Source organism: Ahaetulla prasina, chromosome 13 (assembly GCF_028640845.1).
Source record: "Ahaetulla prasina isolate Xishuangbanna chromosome 13, ASM2864084v1, whole genome shotgun sequence".
NCBI lineage: Eukaryota > Metazoa > Chordata > Lepidosauria > Squamata > Colubridae > Ahaetulla > Ahaetulla prasina.
The window spans coordinates 1,733,840-1,757,354 of NC_080551.1; the positions used below are offsets into that span (position 1 = coordinate 1,733,840).

The window sequence follows — 23,515 nt, forward strand, 5'->3', positions numbered from 1 at the left end:
TCTCTTCCCAGGGTTTCATTGGATTGGCTACTGGCTGCAATTGACCGGGGGGACTTCCCAGTAACTGTTTCATTGAAGCACACCCAGGGCAGCTGGCTATGTAAGTCTCTATGTCCTTTTTCATCTTTGGCCACCAGAACTGCCTCTTCATTAAGTGAAGAGTTTTTATGAACCCAAAATGTCCTGCTGCAGTAGTGAAATCTAAATTTTTTTACTACTGGTTCTGTGGGTATGGCATGGTGTGGCTTGGTGGGCATGGTAGGGAAAGGATACTGCAAAATCTCCATTCCCACCCCACTCCAGGGGAAGGATACTGCAAAATCCCCATTCTCACCCCACTCTGGGGCCAGCCAGAGGTGGTATTTGCCTGTTCTCCAAGCTACTCAAAATTTCCACTACCGGTTCTCCAGAACCTGTCAGAACCTGCTGGATTTCACCCCTGTCCTGCTGCCTTTGTGTCATGACTCCTCTGCAAAATCGAGGTCCATTGGTTGGCCAGGACATATAATTTTGTCCCTTTCCATGCCAACATTCCTTCAAGGATAGGTCGTCTTTGTGCTATTGGAAACACTCAACTCTTGCCAGGGTGTCTTTCAGGGGTTGCACTAAGTCCTGGGCTGGCTCCAGCCAGGACACTGCTTGTTTTTGAGTGATGGTTGGTGCTGCACACTGTCTAGATCAGATGATGGAAGTCACTACTGCCTCTTAGATGCTATTGTACTGCAGCATGAGAGAAAGGGCATCTGCGAGGAAGCTCTTCCCTCCAGGCAGATATTGGAAGGTGAAATTGAACTGATTAAAATATTGAGCCCACTTGACTTACTTAGGGGACAGTCTTCAGCACTTCTAGGTTCTTCCATCCAGACCTCGAATGGGATCTTCCTACCCTCCAAGATCTGTCTCCACATCATGAGAGCCCACCTGACGCCTTTCAGTGTCGGACAACTTGCAGGACATGTAGGTGCAAGGTTGCAATTTCCCTTGGGCATTCTTTTGGAGCAGGACTGCCCCTATTGCTACATCACTGTCATCAGCCTATATTACAAACAGCTTCTCCAGGTCAGGGTGCATCAGGACCGGCTCCGCAGTGAATAGGCATTTCAGCTTTTCAAAAGCAGCTTGGCAGTCAAGGGACCAATCTAGGGGTTGGTTGGATTTTGATTTTGCGGCCCCCTCTCCCTGGTTTTCAGCATATTGGTGATCAGCAGGGCTATCTGTGCGAATGCGGTAATGAATTGGCAGTAAAGTTTGCAAAGCCTAGGAAGCTCTGTAACTGCCTCTTGGTTTGCGGGGGCTTCCATCCAGTATGGCTTTCACTTTGCTGGGGTACATTTCCACTCCCTCATATGGTACCCCAGATAGTCCAAAAGACTTTGTGAAACTCACACGTGGACAGCTTCATGTAGAGTTGGACTCTACAGTTTCTTGAATACTCATTCACATGCTCTTCAGGGATTTTGGTGTATATTAATATTTTGTCCAACTACACCAAGTCCCTTTTGTATATCGCTGTCGCTCTCATAAAAGGTTAGACCCACTCAGGTGGCAGTTGGAGTTCTCTCTTCCTCACTGGACTGGGGAGACAACTTGAGGACTTGCTGCCCGACACGTGTCTTCTTCGGCTTTGTGGGGGATCTCTTCCTTTTGGGCTGACTGGCAAGTGAAGGAGAAGGGACCCCAGTTGCTGCCGTGGCCATGGGGGCTACTGGCCACCCCACACCAAGGGAGAGATGGTGGAGCCCACTGCCAGTGCTCCTTGCACCAGGCACCCAATTGTCCTGGCAGGTGCTGGCACCACCAGCTGCAGGATGGGAGGAGATGGGGTGGTTAATGATTTCATTCCCCTGTCCCAGCCACCGCTGCTGTAGCACCCAGTGACGCCACTCCTTTGATCTCTAGCCCGTTTAATTTTTCCCCAGTTGCTCCACTGATCGGCTGCAGGTGCCACTAGAAGTTTCCACTTGATCAGCTCGTACCACTAGACCAGCCACTTCCCTTTCCACTTGTTCCCTAGGATCACGTTGACTTCCAAGGGGGGCCTCAGGTTTTGCTGCCTTTCCTACATTCGCGGCCAAGTAGTCTTCAGTCTCTGGTAGGGGGCAGCTCTCCGCCACTCCTTTAAGCTCATTAGTTGCAGTTGCGCCTTTCGGCTCTCTGTTTGAGCCTGCCGGCTGTGCCCCTCCCCCGGTCAGTAATACAACAGGCTTTTTGAGCCAAGGTTTCTCCCAACTTCTGCTTCTCCTCTGGCTCCCTGTCTATTTCCAACATGTCAGAGATTCTGATCTCCTTGTGGGGTTGAGGTAGACACTATTGTGAAAGCTGACTTAATATCAACCTTCCCATTTGGCACATCCATTTGGCCTTGGTGGGTATCTCCTCTCCAGTGGCATGCATTCCTTAGCCCACCCTAGGAATTTAACAAACCCCTTCCCATTTCTTTCTGGAAAACTGTGAGTTGGAAGTTGATGCAGGCAACAAAAAACGCCAGTCAGCTTTCATAATTAGTCTGTAAGCCCTCCTCCTCCTCTGCTTTCCCCCTTTTGAGCCTTCTGGGTGCCCTCTATCATCAACTGGAGTGCAGGGCATCCACCCTTCCCCAGGCCCTAACTGTGTCCCTGCCCCCACCTCATGGAAACCCTTCTAGCCACCCAATTGCTCAGTTTGAGCAGTTTGGCAGAGTCTGCATTTCCAGCCTCCTCTTTCCAGAAAAGGAAGCCCTTTGAAGACCTCGGCCCCACAAACCGAAGGAGGCAGGCGGAGGTGGGAGACAAGCATCTTGCTTGGGCTGAAAATGGCCATATGCTTCAGCTCATCCATTCATCCAGAGAGCAATGCCTTTGGCGTTGAGAGAGCATTGGAGCATTGTCGAGAAGATGCAGCGGCCATTTATCCCGTGTTTCCATAGTAATGCTCAGCCCTTTGAGCCACACAAAGGCCCCAGAATAAAGACAAAGGAGCAGCCATTCCAGACGGCACACCGAGGGAAGCCAAGCCACCGACAGGCCTCCCAGAGAGGCAGAAGCCCGTGTGACTTCTTCTTCTGGAGATTTACAGCTCACTCTTTACCAAATCCATCAGGGCTCTGCACCTTTTCCCTTGCAATGGGATCCAAGGGCTACCCTGAATCTTTGGCTGATGCCTCCTCAACCCTTTCCAGCTCCCAAGACGGCTGCTGGATCAGCTCAAATCAAACTGGAAAGAATGTAGAGATCTGGAATATTGCATCCAATATAGAAGGGTGCTGAGGAAGTGAAAAGAGTGCAGAAAAGAGCAATATAGCTGGTGATGAAGTTGGAGGCTAAATCCTATTGAAGAGACAGGAGGGGAGGGGCGAGAAGGGGGAAGGGAAGGGGTGTTGAGTATAACCATTTGTCTCAGATGGTCTGAGGATTCCTGCCCTGATGGAGGTTTCTACTAAGGCCCACAAGTCCCACCCATCCCTATTATTTGCTGTTCTCCACACTCAGAACTTCAACTGGTATTACTGGACATGGATTCCAATCCAGTCACAAGGGGGACCTTGATGTCCCTGGGATTAGTCATCATTGTGATTAGATCCTTAACATCTATCAACTAAGATAATTTTGTATAATTTGAGTAGAGAATAAAAATATCTTTGAAAGATCAAATTTCATTCCAATCCCTTTCGAATGTGAGGATGTGGTTGGAATGCTGGCCTAGAAATCAAGAGATTGTGAATTCTAGTCCTGCCATAGGCATGAAAAACCATCTGGGTGCCTTTGGGCCAGTCCCTCTCTCAGTCCAAGCCACCTCACAGGAAAAATAAGAGGAGGAGGAAGGAGTATTAAGTATGTTCATCACCTTATTTACAAAAAATAAGAAAGGTGGGATTTAAAAAATCTAAAATTAAAAACTAATAGTAATAAATAAAATGTCTTCCCTCACCTCGTTAACTGGACAAGCAGCTGTGCTCTTACGATTTTACTGTAGGACAATTTAAGGGCAAAGACTGATGAATTCCTCATTTTCACTTACAGCCAGACTCACCAGCCAGAAGGAACCCCCCCACAACTGTTCCAATTGCTTTCTTGGTTAAGGTGGGAAAGGGTTGGTGGCCTGAGGGACAAAAAGCTTAGCATCTTTTCAACTGGCCAGGTTGCTGGTGATGAGATGCTCCTCCTCACTGCTAGATGGATCATCTGTTGTAATTGGATGGAGATCGGCTGGTCATTCAAAGGAACTTTTTTCATCCTCTGAAAGACCAGCCGATCTCCGTTCCAATCTTGATTGTAGAAAATATGATTTCAGTAACAGAGTTGTTAATGCCTGGAATGCACTACCTGACTCTGTGGTCTCTTCCCAAAATCCCCAAAGCTTTAACCAAAGACTATCTACTATTGACTCACCCCATTCCTAAGAGGTCTGTAAGGGGCGTGCATAAGAGCACCAGCGTGCCTACCGTTCCTGTCCTAATATTCCCTTTGATTGTATCCAGTTCGTATGATTATTTCATGCTTATACGTATATATACTGTTGTGTTTGACAAATAAATAAATAAATAAATAAAATACAACCAAGTTCATCGGTTGGAGGGGGACAGGAGGGATGTGGGGTAAAGCAGGAGCAAGGTCACAAGGCACATTGGGAGAATTTCCTTAACAAGCCCTGAAAGTTTAGAAAACTTAAGAAACAAGAACCTCAGTTTGTGGAAAGATCTAGGCTACTGGTAAAACAATGAAACAGAAACTTGAAGATTTCTCAAATAAATTCTCCAGATCAGTGTTTCTCAACTGTGGCTACTTTAAGATGGGTGGACTTCAAATCCCAGAATCCCCCAGCCAACATGATTCTGGGAGTTGAAGTCCACCCATCTTAAAATGGCCACGGATGAGAAACGGTGCTCCAGATCAGAGGTCTCCAACCTTGGTCCCTTTAAGACTTGTGGACTACAACTCCCAGAGTCCCTCAGCCAGCAAAGCTGGCTGAGGAACTCTGGGAGTTGAAGTCCACAAGTCTTAAAGGGACCAAGGTTGGAGACCCCTGCTCCAGATAATTCATATCTTATGTAATGAAAAGAGGTTACTCTGAGCCTCTGTTTCACATTGCCCCCTTTCCTGACCCAAAGGAAAGCTTTCTGCGATAGCTCATCTAGTAATGGTTTTGCTCTTTGCTCTGTCAGGGCCTGTTAGCCAACCAATCACATCTCACCAGCCTCATTCCAGGCCCATCCTCCATGCCATCAACGTCTTGGCTGGTCTATTTTGGGACACAGATTTACTGCTCTTTCCATCAGTTGGACAGATGCTAACCCAGAGCCTAGAGACTATAAGGAATTAGATGACAGCAATCAGATTTGTATTAAATCCCTGCCAGATAGAGAAGCTGCTCGTCTGGATCCAGTCCAATTCCAGGCCTTAGTGATCCACAGGCCACTTTCCTCTATAAGCATCAACCTAGGAGGATATGTGCTTGTGACCACCTCCCTCGAAGGGATGGAGCACGGAACAGGCTTTTCCACCAGCGGCTCCAACATCTTGGAATGCTCTTCTCTCTGACGGCAGGAGGTCCTGCCCCGCCATCTCCTTGGAAAAAGGAGGAAGCTGTCTCTTCTCCAGGGTCTGGAGCAGGGGTGAAATCTAAACATGCTCCATGGCATAGGGCCGGGTTATCTACGGGACCGCCTACTGCTCCCAAATACCTCTCACCGACCCGTGCGCTCTCATAGAGAGGGACTCCTCAGGGTGCCGTCAGCGAGGCGATGTCGTCTGGCGAAGGGGAAGGGCCTTCTCTGTGGGAGCTCCCACCCTCTGGAACGAACTGCCCCCAGGACTTCGTCAGCTTCCGGACCTTCGGACCTTCCGCCGCGAGCTTAAAACATACTTATTTAATTGCGCAGGACTGAGCTAGATTTTAATTTACGGGTTTTAAATTGGGTTTTATTCTTATATTTTTAATTATTAGGCTTTTAGAATAAGTTTTTTAATTGTTTTTAGATTGTATTTATCTGTTTTTAAATGCCTGTAAACCGCCCTGAGTCCTTTGGGAGATAGGGCGGTATATAAATATGAATAATAAATAAATAAATAAATAAATAAATAAATTTTCCCTACCAGTTCTGTGGGCATGGCTTAATTGGTGGGCGTGGCTTGGTGGTCAGATGACTGGGTGGGCGTGGCCAAGAACAATAAATAATAAAAATAATTAACAAAGTATAAAAAACAATAAGAGGTACCAAAAACCAACTTTCACACTTTACACACACACACAACAAAACACAACACAACTGACTCACACACAATGTAAAAGCAGCTGCACTTCACACTTCACACAGCCGCAAAAAGCTCAAAAACCAACTTTCACACTTTACACACACACACAACAAAACACAACACAACTGACTCACACACAATGTAAAAGCAGCTGCACTTCACACTTCACACAGCCGCAAAAAGCTCAAAAACCAACTTTCACACTTTACACACACACAACTCACACACACACACACACACAAAATGCCATATAGAGCTTTCTGAGATTTTGTGTATTTGTGTAGTTAGAGTGAAACACTACAGAAACACACCAAATCTCAGAAAGCTGCACAAATATTTTATTTTATTTTATTATTTTATTTTATTTTATTATTTTATTTTATTTTATTGTGGACTTCAAATCCCAGAGTTCCTCAGCTAGCAAAGCAGGAAGTCAAAGCAAGCTTTTTTTTTTAATTCAGTAGCTGAAGAAAGCATGCAGTTGCAGCCGGAAAGGAGCAGTATTATAGGTAAGTGAGGAGGGGGAATTGGCTGGGCATGGGTGGGGGCTCTTGTAAGTGGGAGCTGTTAAAAAGTGAGTTTAAAAGCCTGTGAGGATCAGGAAAGTCCTCTGGGATTGCCAGAGGAGGCTTTTAAATCCTGGGGTTCCCCCCCTCCTTCAGCTGAAGAGGGTTTTTTTAAAACAACTTTTAAAGGGTTTTGATCTCTGTTCAGCCCCGCGATCATCAGAGGGGTTTTTTTTTTACTTTTAAAGGCATGTTTCGGCTGAAGAAAAACTTTTAAAAGTAAAAAAAAACAACCCTCTGCTGATGGTGCGGCCCAGCAGAGGCGGGGGGAGGCAGGGATTTTTGCTACCGGTCCTCCGACCCAGCAGCTGCCATCGCTACCTAATCGGGGGAGCCGGTGCGAACCGGGAGCATTTCACCCCTGGTATGGAGGTATGTCAATGCAGAGGAGGTTGCTGTTTTAGGTCTACATAAAACATTTTTATATTGATGTTATGCTTTTTATCTTCGAAGGCATGTTTTATATTGATTATCATTATAAGCTCCATTTTTTGATAGGGGTAGCTTACAAATCACTACAAAACAGAATAACAGTTGTGAGGGATCTTCTAGTCCAACCCCCCGCTCAGGCAGGAAACCTAAACCATTTCAGAAAAATGGTTTTCAAATCTCCTCTTAAAAACCTCCAGTGTTCGACCACCCACAACTTCTGGAGGCAAGTCGTTCCACTGATTAACTGTTCCGCCTGCCAGGAAATTTCTCTTCAGTTCTAGGCTGGTTCTCTCCTTTCCATCCGTTGCTTCTTGTCCTACCCTCAGGTGCTTTGGTAGATAGTGTGACTCCCTCATTTGTGGCAGCCCCTTAGATATTGGAAGACTGCTGTCCTGTCATCCTTAGTCCTTCTTTTCATTGAACTAGATGTACCCAATTCCTGCAACTATCCTTTATATATTTTAGCCATACAGCGGCTGTCAGGGCAGGATGGATGAAGCAGTCTCACAAACAGCTTACCTTCAGAAGTTGTGGGAGCTTCATCCCTGGAAACTTTCAAGAAGAGACTGGACTGCCATCTGTCAGAAATGTAGGGTCTCCTGTTTGGGCGGAGGGTTGGACTAGATGACCTACAAGGTCCCTTCCAACTCTGTTATTCTGTTCTGTTCTGTTCTGTTCTGTTCAGTTCTGTTCTGTTCTGTTCTGTTCTACTATATGGAAACTATGGCCCTTTTACGATCTGTGAACTTTGACTCCAGAATTTCTGAGCCTAAGAAGGGTGGTACAGGCAGCTCCTTTTGCTATAAACCCACGAAAATGAAGGTCCTTGCAGTGGCCACCAAACTCAGAATGAAACGGTTCCAAGTGGGAGATGGTGGAGAGCAGGAGGAGATGAGGAAGGAGGGAATGTGAGCCCAGTCATACCCAATAAAGCTCCTGCAGTGCTTCACTTGGAGCCTGGATCACCACCTCCTTCAAGGTAGCTCTTCTCCTCATTTGAACAAATACCTGTATCAGGAAATGAAATGGATTCATGTCCTGAGGGGGCCTGAGTGAATGAGCTGGATGGACACACAGGTGCCGCTGGCAAAGGAAAGAGCCCAATTCCGCATCTCCTTCGGTTCAGAAAAGAGAAAAGGCAAACTGCCTCTCAGCTGCAGACAACAGGCGAGCTTTCCAAGCACAGTCCAGGAAAAGACAAGTACCCAAGTATATCTCCTTAGCTCAACAGTTCATCTTCTTGCCCCAGCAATTCCTTTGCAAGGATTTTGTCTGGGAGCAGAGGCAGCCATTTCAAGCCCTCCCTGCAATTGTTCAGCTTTTCTAAAATGGATGCTCCATGCCTTCCTGTTATCATTTCATTTCTTATTCTAAGCAGAATTGCTTGTGATGGAAGCAGATGGGACACAGCTGTCTCTTAATTAGGCCAGTTCATGTCGCCACGTGGATCCAGATTTCCTTGGGGATAAGGCCAAAACAGATTTGTGGGTAGTGATGTATCTAATGGCCTCCAGCAGAAACCCCTGGGATTCAAGACACTTCCAATTAAAATACTACAAGAGACATGCTCCACCACCCCCCCCGCCCCATTCTCTCCTGCGGGCTTCTACACAACCCTTCCTTCGGCTTGACATGTTGACACACTCAGAAAGAGTCTGCAAGAGGTTTCAAGTACATCCATGACCTGGTGGGCCATGACCTAGTTTGAGGAGAACCCTTGGGAACTGTCTTGAGAGAACGGACCAAAGAGATTGCTGCCAGCTAGGCTTCCCTCCCATAAACCTTGGTTTGGTATGGAACAGGAGGAAGAAAGGGCACCTCAATGCTTAGGCAAGGTGTGGGTCAGAAAGGTCCCCCAAGTCTTCTTCTGAGAAAAGTGAACTACCCCAATCTGTAGTGGGGAAGCAGTGATTTTTGTCATGGGGATGCCGGACTGGAAAGTGAAAGGCAGGTCAGGAAATCCCAAGAAATGATTGACTCCAAGGGCTCTCCAGCCAAGGGCCTTCTCCTCTCCTGTCCTCCCCTTCCTTTCGGGAAAATATCATTGACCTTCGTTCACTTTAAAGTAGCCCAGATGATCCGGTGCTTCCTTTTTAATACTTCTATGCCGCCTTTGTAAAAAAAAGCACAGAATCGGAGGAGGCATAGCATCCTAATACAGAGCCCTAACTGTAGTAAAAAGCCACATGTAAACACATTTAATTTTGAAATGCCTGCAGAAAAAAAAACACTTTCCTTGTCCTTCAAGAGAGAGGAAGGCTCTTCAAAAGAAACCTCTGCAGGAAGGGCTGTCTTAACAGCATTATGGGCCCCCAGGCAAAGCAGTGTACTGGGGCCGCCACGACAACTACTCACAGGAATAAAAATGTAAATGGTCAATAAAATTAAACATATATTAATTTTATTAGCACTTCCAACAAAGTCGGTGTTGAAACATTAAAAACATGCTGTGCAGCAACAACTAATCATAACGATAAACATTTGAACAATACATGAGGCTTGAAAAACACAATAATACTCAATAAGCCACCCAGTTGCTGTATTTATATGATACAAGGTGCATTGAAGGATTAACGGACACAGATTAGTATGGGGTCCCTATGCTCGTGGGGCCCATGGGCAAGTGCCCATCAGGCCCATGCGTTAAGACAGCCCTTTCTGCAGATACAGGTACACCCTGACATCACCTGTTCCTAAGCAGACTTAAGCTTCTAAAGGGATAGCTGGCAACCAGTGCGGGTCTTTTGATGGGGGGAAATGCCAAGCACAGAACACAAACTGACCTACCACACTTTGGTGGCAATGGAAGCTTCCAAAAGCTCTCCCAAGAATAGCCCTACTCAGAGCAGACCAAGCCCGATGCAACCAGAGCACGGATAACAGGAGCTACATTAGAGAAGGGTCAGAGCTGGCGCACCAGCTGTAATTCTGCCCGTGTCCATCTTGCTTCCTCCCGAGAAGCCCTGAAGCAGCAGAAGACCAAGAGGGCTTCCAGATGCCCAGTGTGATACATCAGAAGCCCTTCTGGAACAGATTCAGTCCCAGCCCTTGGACCCCCACCTTGCTGCTGCCGAAAAGCACCTCTCCTTCTCCGGGTTGAACCAGAGCACCTGACCACCCAAAGGCAGGAGAAGAAAACGGTGGAGAAGTCAAGACCACATGCCACAAAGCCGCGGTTCCAAGGGGGGGACAACCTACTAAAGGAAAGCCAACCGGCCTGGCCAGTAAAAAGACCCTCCCTCACCAGAAGAAGCAAGGCTGCTCCCTACATCCTGACCCTCGCACTCACCCCCAACTCAGACCCCTTCTTTTGGCTGGACAGGGGCACCCCTCTCACAAACAGCCTGGACACTCGTTGCCCCCATTTTCATAGCATGCCCAGGGGGGCAATGGGGGCCCAGAGGGTTTGCTGGAAAAGTGGATCGATTTCAAATTTGAGATTTAGAACCTATTAAATGTAATGGCGAGGGACGGGGCAGGGAGCCAGGAGAGCCTTCCTGCCTGTGTCAGTAGGCGCAGCACAGATATTCCGCTGCTCCTTGGGGGCCGAGGAGAAAGAGTGAGAGGATCACCAGCAGCATAATAATGGCTGCTCCCTTCAAAGCAGGGACGAAGCAGGCAGGCGACTGGCCTCAGCCGCCCCAGCTCAGCCCAGACAAAAGCCCTCTGGGTGGGGGATGGAGCTGGTGTGTCTGGAGGCCCCTCACGCAGCTGGCTGAGATTCAGTCTCATTGCTAGGACGCCTAGACCTAAAGACCTGGTATTTTGTCTGCAAAGAGATTACGCTGTGTGGGAGTTGAATGCGGCCATTTAGACCACAAAGCCCCCTTCTCTTATGCCAGTATCCAAAGTGAAGCATCAACTTAACCAATGGCTGCCCATCCTCCACTTGGACACATCCACTCACTGGAGGATTGCCGGAGATTTTAAAGAAAAGTTTGTCTGGGATAGACTAAGGTCTCCTGCTTTAGGCAGAGAGTTGGACTAGAAGACCTCCAAGGTCCTGTCCTGTCCCGTCCTATCTTATTGTATTCCCATCCACATCCACATCCACATCCCCCCACTCCACTCCTCTATATTCTAATTCTATCTCCTGTCCTGTCCTATTCTTATTCCTGTTCTTCAGTTTCCTTAAAAGGATTTGTCCACTGTGGCTCACAACCCCATTCCTTACTGTGCAGTGACAGACGGGGCAGGACTCCAGTTGTGCCTGCCACCCTGGACCCCTTTGGACCTTTGCAGAAGTTCCTGGATGGTTTTTCTCTGAAGCTGTTTACCATTTAAGTGACATAAAGGGTGTTTCTGGATCCGCTCACCAAGACCAGCTCAAAGCAGCCACTGTCAGGGGCTGCATTCACTCCACATCGAGGCAAAAGGATTGGGTGCAGGGCCTGGAAGGTCAAGAGGCTTCTTCGATCCTGGCCACTCAGGAATGTACAAGGAAGCCCCCACAAAGGGCAAACTCTTCCCATGCATGAAGACTCATCTCTCAGAAAACCAAACCTTTTCCGGACCTTTCCGGACCTCAACGTATGGGACCATAATATCACCCTGAGCATGACAATCATCTGCACAGCTTCCACATGTCTGAGTCCTGATCCAGAACTCTCCCCTCCCACCATGGTATAAAAGGGGGGAGGCTGGCTGATCCTTCCCTGGGGGTGGGGGAGCAACGCAAGGCTGGCCTACTGGCTGAATCAAAGAACCAGACCCAGCGGGAGCCAACCAGATACACACACTGGCAGCTGGGGTGCCTGCAGGGATTTGTTTCAGAGGTCTGCATTCATCCCCCCAATCCATATACGATCCGATCGCACAAGGTACCAGGGCAGCCATATTCGTCTACCAGGGTTCACCGTATCCAATGGGGTATCCTGGCTACTATAGGTGGATCTCTGCACAGGAGAAATGAGAATTTAAACATTAAGATGATTGGAAGAAAATTGCAGACAACGATAATGTACCATAAAAACAGCCACTCCTAGAATAGCTGCTGGATGGAGAGGTAGTACGTTTATTTGCAAGTGTTGTAAAGAAGATCAGAAGGTGCTTCTTAAAGTAGTTTTTTCTTTTCCCATTTTCTATCTATCCTGTTTTTTGCACTACGGGTGACATGACAGCAATATTCCAGGGTATTTGAGGGGCTGCCACAAAGAAGAGGGGGTCAACCTATTTACTAAAGCACCAGAAGGAAAGACAAGAAACAATGGATGGAAACTAATCAAGGAGAGAAGCAACTTGGAATTAAGGAGAAACTTCCTGACAGTGAGAACAAGTATCTAGTGGAACAGAAGTTGCCTCCAGAAGTTGTAGATGCTTCAACATTGGAGGTTTTTAAGAAAAGACTGGACAGCCACCTATCTGAAATGTTATAGAGTCTCCTGCTTAAGCAGGGGGTTGGACTAGAAGACCCCCAAGTCCCTTCCAGCTCTATTTTAATTGATTGATTTTTTATTTTTTATTTGTCATATATTTTTTCATGGCTATCTTTTCTTCTTGTAAAAAACTTTTATAAAAATTAAAATTAAAAGACAGCTTTTGTACACTAACATGGACATCGCTTAATATAATTTTGTCTACTTGTTGATGGACACCCAGAATAATTTGATATAATATGGGTGATCATATAAATCTCTTAAATCAGTAAATAAAATATACTGGTCACCGAACACAGCTGACTTTCAATCCCCTTGAGTTGTGTTCAAAGTCTGAGGACCCCTTGCAGAAAAAAGCTTTGTCTTTTTCATAGGACAGACATTGAGGGGCAGAAAAGAGAAAGGGGGCCTTTGCCCAGCAGCCTCAGAGCTCTGAGAATGAGCGGAGACGGTGGAAAATCAGGGAGGTCGTCACCTTTCAAAGGAAAAATAGAGAAACTTTGGTGAGGAATACTGCATACAATTACTTTTAATTCAGTTGAGGGGGGGAGGGGGAATTAAGTTTACTTTTATTGTCCGTAGTGTTTTAGGTTTTCTGAAACTGTACAGTAAATTGGGTGATTTTGCACAGTTACACCAGAAGCAGGATCTCAGCATAAGTCAGGCTCTGTCAAAGCTTTGTTTTCCTGCATGCTTTTTCTACCAAAGGTTCCCCATTGCTTTTTATATCCATAACTGAATTTATTTATTTATTAAGCTTATATGCTGCCCATCTCTCCAAAGGAGACTCCTTGACTGAATGCTTTGCAGATCACTATTTAAAGTTAAAACCCATCTACATGTGTATCTTTTCCTTTAAATAAAGTCTGACAATATTTATACCTTGGGCTTTTATTATAATTGTCTATATGACTATGAGCTGTTTGGGAAGAATGGTTAAAGGTGGGATCTAAATTACTATAATCAATAAGTTGACCTTAAGTTGTGACCTTTTGCTCAGTTCTCAGTGGCTGAAAATCCACTCCACTTGCCAGCATCAATGAGGCAGGAGCACTACCAGGAGCACTACCACTTGCCCTTATTTACGGGACCGCCTGCTGCTACCGAATACTTTTCACCGACCCGTGCGCTCTCACAGAGAGGGACTCCTCAGGGTACCGTCAGCCAGGCAGTGCCGTCTGGCGACACCCAGGGGAAGGGCCTTCTCTGTGGGGGCTCCCACCCTGTGGAACGAACTCCCCCCAGGACTTCGCCAACTTCCGGATCTCCGAACCTTCCGCCGCGAGCTTAAAACATATTTGTTCATCTGCGCAGGACTGGACTAGATTTTAAATTTATATTGGTTTTAATGGGTTTTATTATTTATATTGCTTTTTTAATTATTTGGCTGTGTAGAATAAGTTTTTTAATTGTTATTTTATTCTGTATTTATTTGTACTTTTTTATCTGCCTGTGAACCGCCCTGAGTCCCTAGGGAGATAGGGCGGTATATAAATACGATAAATAAATAAATAAATAAATAAATAAAATTCTGGAATTTGGCTTTTCCAGATATTGCCTTCATTTTATCTTTCCTGCCTGCGTTTTAAGATATCAAGCAGCCGCCTGGGCTGGTTCACTTGAGGACTCAGAAGGAGGGGTGGGGAGGTTCTGTGCTTGCTACTGCCTGCCTCCCCACTCAGGCAGAGGAAGACGCCAATGAAGCCGGACGATGCTGGTTTTGAATGACTCAAGACTCACAAGACGATTCTGCAGAAGGGGGAATGGAGGGGTCACTGAGCACTGAATGGCCTGCATTGGGAGTGGGGTACTCTGCTTCTGGGCATGCAAATCACTCTCTGGTGCCCCCCTGAAGACTCCCGGAAAAAAGACCCTGAGGAAGGGGGTGGTTGAGGCTCTATGTGGGGGGGTGGAGCAGGTAGCAGCCAGAGGTTGTTCGGGTTGACCTAGGCTGCCAGTGGGCAGCTCCCCCTTCTCTCCCCTCTGCCAGAGCAGCAGTGGGTGACTCCATGGGGCCGGTGGGAGGGTGAGGGGTGGGGGGTGCCAGCTGCTGCCATTGCTCTGCAGTCTCTTGGCTCTCCCCGAGCTGGCAAAGCTACAGCGAAGAAGCTACACCATAAAAGAGAGAGAGAGAGAGAGCAGAAAGTGGCTGAGGTTTCTTTTCTCTTGCAGGAAGAACAGGCAGAACTGGAAAGAAATGCAGAGGAGATGAAAACTGTTCCAGAAAGGAGGTCTGCCTGGAATAAATTGGGGGATTCGTTGATATAGCATTTATTGGCAGAGGTGAAGGAAAGAGTATTTTTGTCAACTTAGTTTTTGGAAGGATATGAAGCTATACGAGCTTCCCCCAAGCTTACGTCAAATACCTGACCTTCGGACTTTCCGCCGCGAACTGAAGACATACCTTTTTATTCGCGCGGGGCTGGCCTAAATTTTAAATTTTATATTTTAAATTTTAAATTACATAAATTTTATCGATTTTAAATTTTCTATTAATTTTAAATGGGGTTTGGTTTTATAAATTTTAAGGTTCTAGGCTAATTATAATAAGTTTTTAATTATTTGGCTGTAGAATAAGTTTTTAATTGTTATTTTATTCTGTATTTATTTGTACTTTTTATCTGCCTGTGAACCGCCCTGAGTCCTTCGGGAGAAGGGCGGTATAAAAATCAAATAAATAAATTAAATAAATAAATACAGAGAGGAATCCTTCATCAATATCTATGGAACGGGGGTGGGGGATTCTCAACTGCTCCGACTGGGACTAGGAGAGGCCAGAAAATCCCAATTCCCCAAAGACCCCGGTGGCTTCTCTCCGCTGAGTTGATCTCCACTGAGTCATTATGGCCACAAGTTACAGACAGGCTCATTCTCCAGAGATCTCTCTGATGACCATCCAGTCTCAGAATCTGAGAATCATAGGGCTGTTAACCATTCGGTTTAGCCTCCAGACACTTCATCATCTTTGTTGCTCTTCTCTGTTCATTATCCAGAGGTCTCAACATCTATTTGGTATCATGGTGAACCGAACACAGTACCGTGCTTCCCCGAAAATAAGACCCTGACTTATATTTTTTTGAACCCTGAAACAAGTGCTTGGCCTTATTGCCATGCGCTCAGAAGCCCGATGGGGCTTATTATCAGGGGATGTCTTATTTTGGGGGAAACAGGATATTCCCAGTCTGGTCTCATCACTGCAGTATGAAGAGGTACTAACACTTCTCGTGATCTTAATGCTATCCCTCTGTTGAGGCAGCCTAGGACTGCATTGGCTTCTTTGGCAGCTGCAACACACCGCTGGCTCATACTTCAATGATTGTCCACTAGGGCTCCTCAAACTCTTTCAGTTATTATTGCTGAACCACAATTGCTGAGCTATTGTAAACTTGTGCTTGTGGTTTTTCCTGCCTATGCATCAGACCTTCCCTTCCTCACCAATGAATTACATTTTGTTGCACGTTCAAGTCTGTAGAGATCCTCCTGGATCTTCAGCCTATCTTCTAAATGTTGGCTATTCCACCCCCCCAGCTCAGTGCCATCTGTAAATTGGATGAATTCCCCTTCTATCCCCTCATCTACATCATGCATGAAGATGTTGGAAGAGTACAGATAGTCCTCAAATTATGACAATTGAGCCCAATATTTCTGTTGTTAAGGGAGACATTTGTTACGCTAGTTTTGCCCGATTTTACAACCTTTATTGCCACAGTTATTAAGTTAGTAGCAACCCCACTTAGACTGCAGTTTACAGAGTCAGCATATTTTGTCCCCAACAAGTTGGGTAACTCGGTTGTTAAAGTGAATCCAGGTTCCCCATTGGCTTTGCTTGTCAGGAGGTCACAAAAGGGGATCACATGACCCCGGGATGCTGTGACCGTCATAAATATGAGTCAATTGCCAAACATCCGAATGTGAATCACATGACCCTGGGGATGCTGCAAGAGTTGTGCGAAAAACAATCATGTCATTTTTTTCAGTGCCATTCGAGCAGTTACTAAATGAACTGTTTTAAGTCAAGGACTACCATACTGGGCCCAAAACAGAACCTTAAGCATGCTTCATACCTCATAGCATGCTTCCCACCATGTAGTAGATGCAATTCCATTGAGGACCCATTGAGTACAGTTGGTCAGCCAATTATGACTCCATCTGGTGGTGAAGCTGCCTGCCTCACTTTGTTCTATCTGCCCCGAAAAAAGTCATGGCAGCCCAGGAGGTCTGCAAACATGAAGAGTCTGGGGAACAGGGCAGGAAGAAGTCCAGGAGCCCTGATGCTGCCTTGCACTTTCCCTCCACCCGCCCACTCATGTTTACCTTCCCTAAAAAGGAAGCTTCTCCCTTGCCCTGGAAATGCTGCACCAGACTCAGAGCAAAGCATCTTGCGCATGGCCACAAAAAAGGAATGGAGCAACCCAGGAAGCCCTTTGTGGTCAATGTCAGGGGCCCAAACTCTTTTTTGGGACTGGGCAAAGGTGAAGGAGGGCAGCAACTGGAGAAGGACCCAGCAGGTTCACGGCTATGTGAAACTCTTAGGCCCCTGCCTTCTGCTGAGCTACACTGACCCTCCCCTGCTCAAGAGACCCCCACTTGGTAACTGTGCTCGTTCAATCATTCTGGCTAGAGATACGTGGCCTCCTGCACAGAGCTGAAGGAAAGGTGCCACTGGAGCCACATCCCTTTCCCCTTGGAGAAGGCTAAGTGGAGCCCTTCCCCACTCGGGACCTTCTCCATGCTCTGCCCACTATGAGGAATGGGGGCTTAACAGAGGAGGCAGCACCATTTAATTGAAATGTCGCCTGGGTCTTCGGAGGTCTCTCTGCTGGAGAGCTGGTCTCTGGCAGCAAAAGAATCAGGAGGCTTTTCCCATCTGGATTAAAAGGCATCAGCTTCGATGGGCTGTCAGTTGGAAAGGGGGCTCCAGAGTCCCCGTGTTTCTTCGGGCTCAGCAGTGCTTCTTTTAGCTATTTTAGAGTTATTTCAGCTAAACGTGGAACAGATGCATGGATTTTATAGTCACATGTTCTGATTAGAATCCAGTTCCTCACATAATGAAAAATACATTCTACAAAATGCACACGTGCAGCTGTTTGTTTTTAAATGGAAATGTGCAGCCTACTTTAAAACCAGCAAAATTGGAGCCTCAAGGCAAGAAAGAGTTGCAAGTTTCGTCTTTTCCCCCAGAATGACTTCCGGAATCCTCTCTCTTTTTTCCTCTCTGCAAACAACGGCTCTGAGGGAAAATTCCCATTTTGTAGATGTCGTTTACTCCCAGGTTTGAAATGTTTGGAAAGGAAGAGTTTGGAAACAAGAGAACTCTCCTCCCACCGCCCACCACCCGCCCTGGAGGAGGGTGAGAGCCCAGAAAAGGCCAGAGCCTTTGCAGAGCCAGCTTCCCAATCTCTTTCCCAGGAGATAATGAAAGCCATCAACCCAAGCCTGGCCAACCTAGCTCTGCTACTTCCAAACTTCTGCGTGCAGTTCCAGCCCCAAGAGAGTCGCACTGTCACCACAGATCAGGTGTCCCTCCAGGCCAGCACAACAGCAGGACCAGGAGCTGAAGAATCCTGCTGCAGCAGAGCCCTCCAGCAGGCACATAGATCTCCCGGTGCAGCTTGCAATCTAACACTAACCCTGCCAAGGGTTACGCTGTGCTGAGTCCGCAGGCCTTTGGCTGAGGGGATCAGGGGCAAACTAAGTGAGGGGCCAAGTCTGCTGTGAAGCCTGACCCTGGTTCAAGAGGGGACAGAGCCAGGGGCCCCTTCTGCTAAACTGGAACCATTATTTCCATGCACCTCACTACCTCCTGTGTCCCCATTAAGTCACAACGGCTGGACCATCCATCACACTATGCAGTAAACCAGACTTTGTGGTGGCAGGAAGCTGAAAGCAGAAAACCAGTTCAATACTGGGACAATCCTCCAACAGCAATGGGAAAGGGGGCAGAGGTCCCCGGGGCTCTTCCGGCAGCACCCCAAGAACCACGAAGGGGAGCCGATTCCTCGTCGGAGCCAATTAAGCAGAGGCCACCACTAGCTCGGACTCAGGAGCCTCCGCACTGGGGCCTCAGGTGACCAGTCTCAGCACAGCAAAGGGCGGCATTTTAGCAGAAGCGCTGCCTTCTTTGGGGGAAACCTACTTAAAAGCACTTCCCCCCCCCTCAGACGTAAAGCCCGCCATTCTCTCCAACGGGACCCCAATCACCCCGCATTGCCCTGCTTGGGCGGGGGCAGGGAGGCGACCAAGCCAAACGCCCCACCGGTCGCCATTCCAAACGCGCACCGGCCGGCCGGACTGCAGCCGAGGACCCGCGGCTAAAAGGCGAAACGACGCCCTGCTCAGGACCCGCCGCTTCTCCGGGCCGGACAGGAGGCCCCGCTCGGGCTCCGGGCACAGCGGGCAGTGGGGCCGGAGAAGCAGAACCCAGGAGGCGCCCGGCCGGCTCCCCAACGCCGCTTCTGCCGCCGCCCCTTAGGAACCGGCCCCGGGAGCCCGCCCGCACCTGCCGGGTCATCTCAGGCCGGGCACAGAAAAGGCGCCTCGGAGCTCCGGAGCCGAGCCGAGCCGAGCCGGCCTCAGCTTTGCCGGCAGCCCCGAACCCAGCCCGGCAGCATCTCTGCGGGGCGCCCGGAGACCTCGGCATCTGCCTTCCGACGTGACCGCTGCTTCGCACCGGGCGGGGCTTGCGGGGAGGGCTCGGCCGGCGGAGATGCCCCGTCCCGCAGAGGCTCCCTTGGCTCGGCCCGCCCCCCGCCGCGCCTCCCCGGACAGAAGTTTCTTCCCCGCCGCCTTTCGGCACGCGACGCCGCCGGGCTCCCCGCCCGCAGCCCCGGACCCCCGCCTGGCCGCAGAAGAGCCGCCGACGGCCCCCGCCCGCCCCCGCCCCCGCCGAGCTCCCTACGTGAGGCCGCCGTTCGCCAGGCCGCCACCGGAGCTACAGGCCCGGAGAGCAGCCCGATCTCCCGGCCGCCGCCGGCTCTCCCTGCAGCCCGGCCACGCCGCAGTCCCCACCTGGATGGTGCACGAGTACTCGTTGTCGTCGAGGAGGCGGACGGTGCAGCTGTAGTCGCGGTCGAGGCTCCTGCTGCTGCCGCTCATCAGCCGGCTGAGCATCTTGGCCGGGGCAGCAGCGGAGGCGGACGGGGGCTCCGCGCCGGCTCCCTTCACATGGCCGGAGCAGGGGGCTCCCTGGCGGGCAAGGACGGGTGCCGCCGCCGCCGCCACCGCTGCTGCCGCTGCCGCCGCCTCGCACAAAGCCCGGCTGGAGGGAGAGCGCCGGCCGAGGGGCGAGCGGCGCGGCTTTCGGGGGCGGGAGGGGCGGGGGCTGCGCCGCGCAGAGCCGGGCTGGCGGGTCCGCGGCCGCCGAGGCCAATCCGGGCCCGGCGCCGCCTCTGACGAGCCCGCGCGCAAACCAATGTGCCGCTCCGCTTGGGGTGGGGGGGTCTCCCCGCCTCTCCGGCGGCGCCTGGGAAGCTGCAGCGGCTGCAACCGCGGTAATTCCCCCCCTTCCCCCGCGACCCCTGCAGGGCCAGAACGCCCCCAGCCTCCCACCCCCCCGAGGAAGTGGCGGACGGGGAGCAGCTGCCTCTCTCGGCCACGGCCGCCGCGACCGTCTCGGAGGCGACGCTCCGCGGAACCGATCCCGGGGAGGCGGGGCTGGGCGCCTCGGGGAGCGGTGCCCGCAGCCGGACCAAGGGTGCGGAGGGGCGCGGAGCCGCCGCCGAGGGGCTCACAGTAAACCCACAGCGCTTACAGGGGCGGGCGGAGGGCCGGGCGGGCGGCGGGGATGCCAGCCCTGCTAGTCGCGTGTTCAGACGTGCAGGTGAAACGCTGCAGGAGCTTCTCAGGAGCTTCTCAGGAGCCTCAGAAACGCCGCCGCTGCCCTCTTAGAAGGGCCGCTGCCCGATGGTCCCCTCCCGGCATGGCATCTTCCGACCCGGCCGTCGCAGGAGCTCAGCCTGGAAATCCGGACCCGTGAATCGTCTTCCCGACCTCAACGGCGGGCAGCGCTTTTACACCTGGCCTTACAACCTGAACCGCTTATGAGCGGGTTCCTCTGTTATGACCCGGTCCGAGTTGATCACCGCCTGGCACTTTCAACAGATCCAGGCAGCTAAACAGGTGGCAGAATTGTCACAGACCCATACAATTGAGGATCCAAGTGATCATCCAGCCCAGCCTCCTGCTTAGTACGGGATGTGATAAAAACATTGGACAAAAGCCTGTCCAGCTTGTGAGGCTGTTCATGGGGCAATTTGGGGGAAGGGGGGACTCGAAGCAGTATGGGTTGCTTTGTGAGAACCTAAATTCCAGACTGCATTCTGGAACTGCACCTGATTGGCAGAGAACTCAAAGGGCTTGAGAAGTTTGGACATTGCAACAGCTTAGGGAAAGTGATGAGATAAAGCTGCTGGCGATGGGGAATAGCAAGGGAGGGTCCAAAGAAAGCCAGTGGGAGCTCAGGACAAACAGAAGGTATAAGATCCTTTAACTAGTTGAAATGAAAGAGCTCCAGCAGAGGTTATTGCAGCACCGTTCTTGCTTAGCTCTGTGAACTCCTGGAAGAGTGGCAAGGTCCAAGATGACTCCAGGACAGCAAATGTCATCCCCAGCTTCAAAAAAAGGGAGGAAGGAGGGAAATTATGGAACTGTGTACCTCAAGCTGATACTGGAAGAGATGGTCAAAATTATGCTTGTGAATCCTTGGATAGGAATGCAATGATTAGCAAACAATGGCCAAAGCTTGTTACAAACAAGTCATAGCCTCTTCCTCTTTTTTTGGGGGGGGGGAGGTAGAATTATTAGCTTAATAGAGAGGGGGAATGCCCTGGATATAATACACCTTGACCTCAGCAAAGCTTTCAAGAGTAATGTTTAATAATAATATTCTCCTTAATACACTGATGCAATATGGGTTGGATGATATGAATGTTACTACCATAGAGAGTACTCACAAATGGCTCAGGGTTCAACTGGAGAGTAGACTTGGAGGATCTGATCATCCTGGAGAAGGTGTAGTCACTAAGAGTTGACACTGACTTGATAATCATCATAAGAGAAGCTAAAAAAAGTATTACTCCAGCTTTAACTACAAATTTTTTTAAAAGTAAACATATGAATTTAATAAGTTTAATTCTTACATTTTTATACAAATTTTAAATTTTTATTTAGAGTTTTATATTTTTATTTTAGACCTTTACATTTTTATATTAGATTAGATTTTATATCATCTTTATATTTTTTTCAATTTAAACAAACAAAAAAAGAAAATCTATTTTAAAATCTTTAATTATATTTTTAAAAATCCCATGGAAAAGCATATTGTCATGAAAAAAATCTAACAAATGTTTTGATTTGCAAAAATATGTCCCATGTATGTACTCATACCCTCAGAAGATCCAAATTAAATGTGTACCAAATATAAATTAATTGAAACACTTGAGAAAAATGTTAAAAACCTAGAGGAAAAAGCAAAGGGTCAAAGGCAGCAAATAGCTTTTCACACGCAACCAAATTCTGTGTATGTGCAAATGAAGCTTTACATACTCACTCATAACTTGCACGGCGTGGTTCCCAACGGTCCGTGTGAGTGTGTGAGTGTGTGTGTGTGTGTGTGTGTATCCACCTCTTTGTTAGGCCTGTTTCCTTTGAACAATTTAAATCCAAATTAATTAAGATCCCATTTGCACCAACCCATTTGGGAACTTCCCTGACTGAAGTTGTAGCACCTTCAAATTCTTCCCTGGAAAATTAAAAACCCAGGACTGGGAATGTACAGTTAAAACTTTTCAGTTGTTCAAACGAAACAGTCTTAATAGAAGCTAAAACTCAGAATGAACTAAACATTGCAACAAATGTCAACAATAATTAATAAAACTTCTTTCAACATATAAAAAACAGAAAAGTGGTCAAGGCAATGATTGGAAGAAGATGTCAAGGAGGAAATGGCATCAGGGAGAAAGTGGAACTGCTTAACTCAGTCTTTACATCTGTCTTTACACAAAAGGAAAAAAATCATCCAACCTATTAAAAAATCATACCGTGAAAGACAAAGATTCCCATCTCAGAACCACTAAACCATATCTTTTATGGGTAAAGATCCTGGAGCACAGGGAAAATACTACAGGACTGGGAAAGAGCTTATATTGTTCCCATCATAAAAAATGGGGGGAAATGACTCCAGAAAACTACAGATCAATCAGCCTGACATCAATACATGAGAAGCTCCTAGAAAAGATAATCAAGCAATGAATTGCAAATACCTAGAAGCAAGCAAGTTTATTAGTAGAAGCCCACTAGGATTTACCAAAAATAGATCATGCCAGACAAATTTTAGTACATTCTTTGACAAAATGAGTAGCAATAGCACTTAGACTTATATACCCCTCCATAGTGCTTTACATCACTCTCTGAGCAGTTTACAAATGTCAGGATATTGCCCCCAACAATCTGGATCCTCATTTTACTGACCTGAGAAGGATGGAGGGCTGAGTCAACCCTGGGTCGATAAGGATCAAACTCGTGGCAGTGGGCAGAGTCAGCTTGCAATACTGCATTCTAACCACTGCACCACCAAGGCTCCTAAGTAAGTGAATGGACCAGCAAAATGTTGTGAATTCTTACTTGGAATTCAATAAGGCATTTGATAAAGTAGACCACAGCCTACTTCTTGGAAAGATAGAACAAGATAGGTTAAACAGCATCATCAACAGATGAATTCATAACTGGCTGACCAACCGTATTCGAGGTATATTGAAGAGCTTCTTAAAGGAGATACCCGTATATTTTTTTTAAAAAATGTATAAAATAAGGCTATAACTTTGCAGAAACATGAGCTGAAATAATTCCAGCTATTTTATCCATCACCTATCTCTTTTTTATTGCTAAGGAGTGAAACACCACCAAATAATGGAAA

The 23,515-nt window shown here is 48.1% G+C and overlaps 1 protein-coding gene across 7 annotated transcripts in view; it reads right to left on the minus strand.

Annotated features, from left to right (window-relative positions):
• FRMD5 (FERM domain containing 5) overlaps positions 1–19,897 on the minus strand; it is a 117,168-nt gene extending 97,271 nt beyond the window's left edge. For all 7 annotated transcript variants that reach the window (XM_058155727.1, XM_058155731.1, XM_058155729.1 and 4 more), the window contains exon 1: positions 19,612–19,897. In XM_058155727.1, the coding sequence (XP_058011710.1) occupies positions 19,612–19,713 (102 nt within the window). In that variant the 5' untranslated portion in view covers positions 19,714–19,897. The remainder of the gene's footprint in view (positions 1–19,611) is intronic.
• Positions 19,898–23,515: the final 3,618 nt, after the last annotated feature.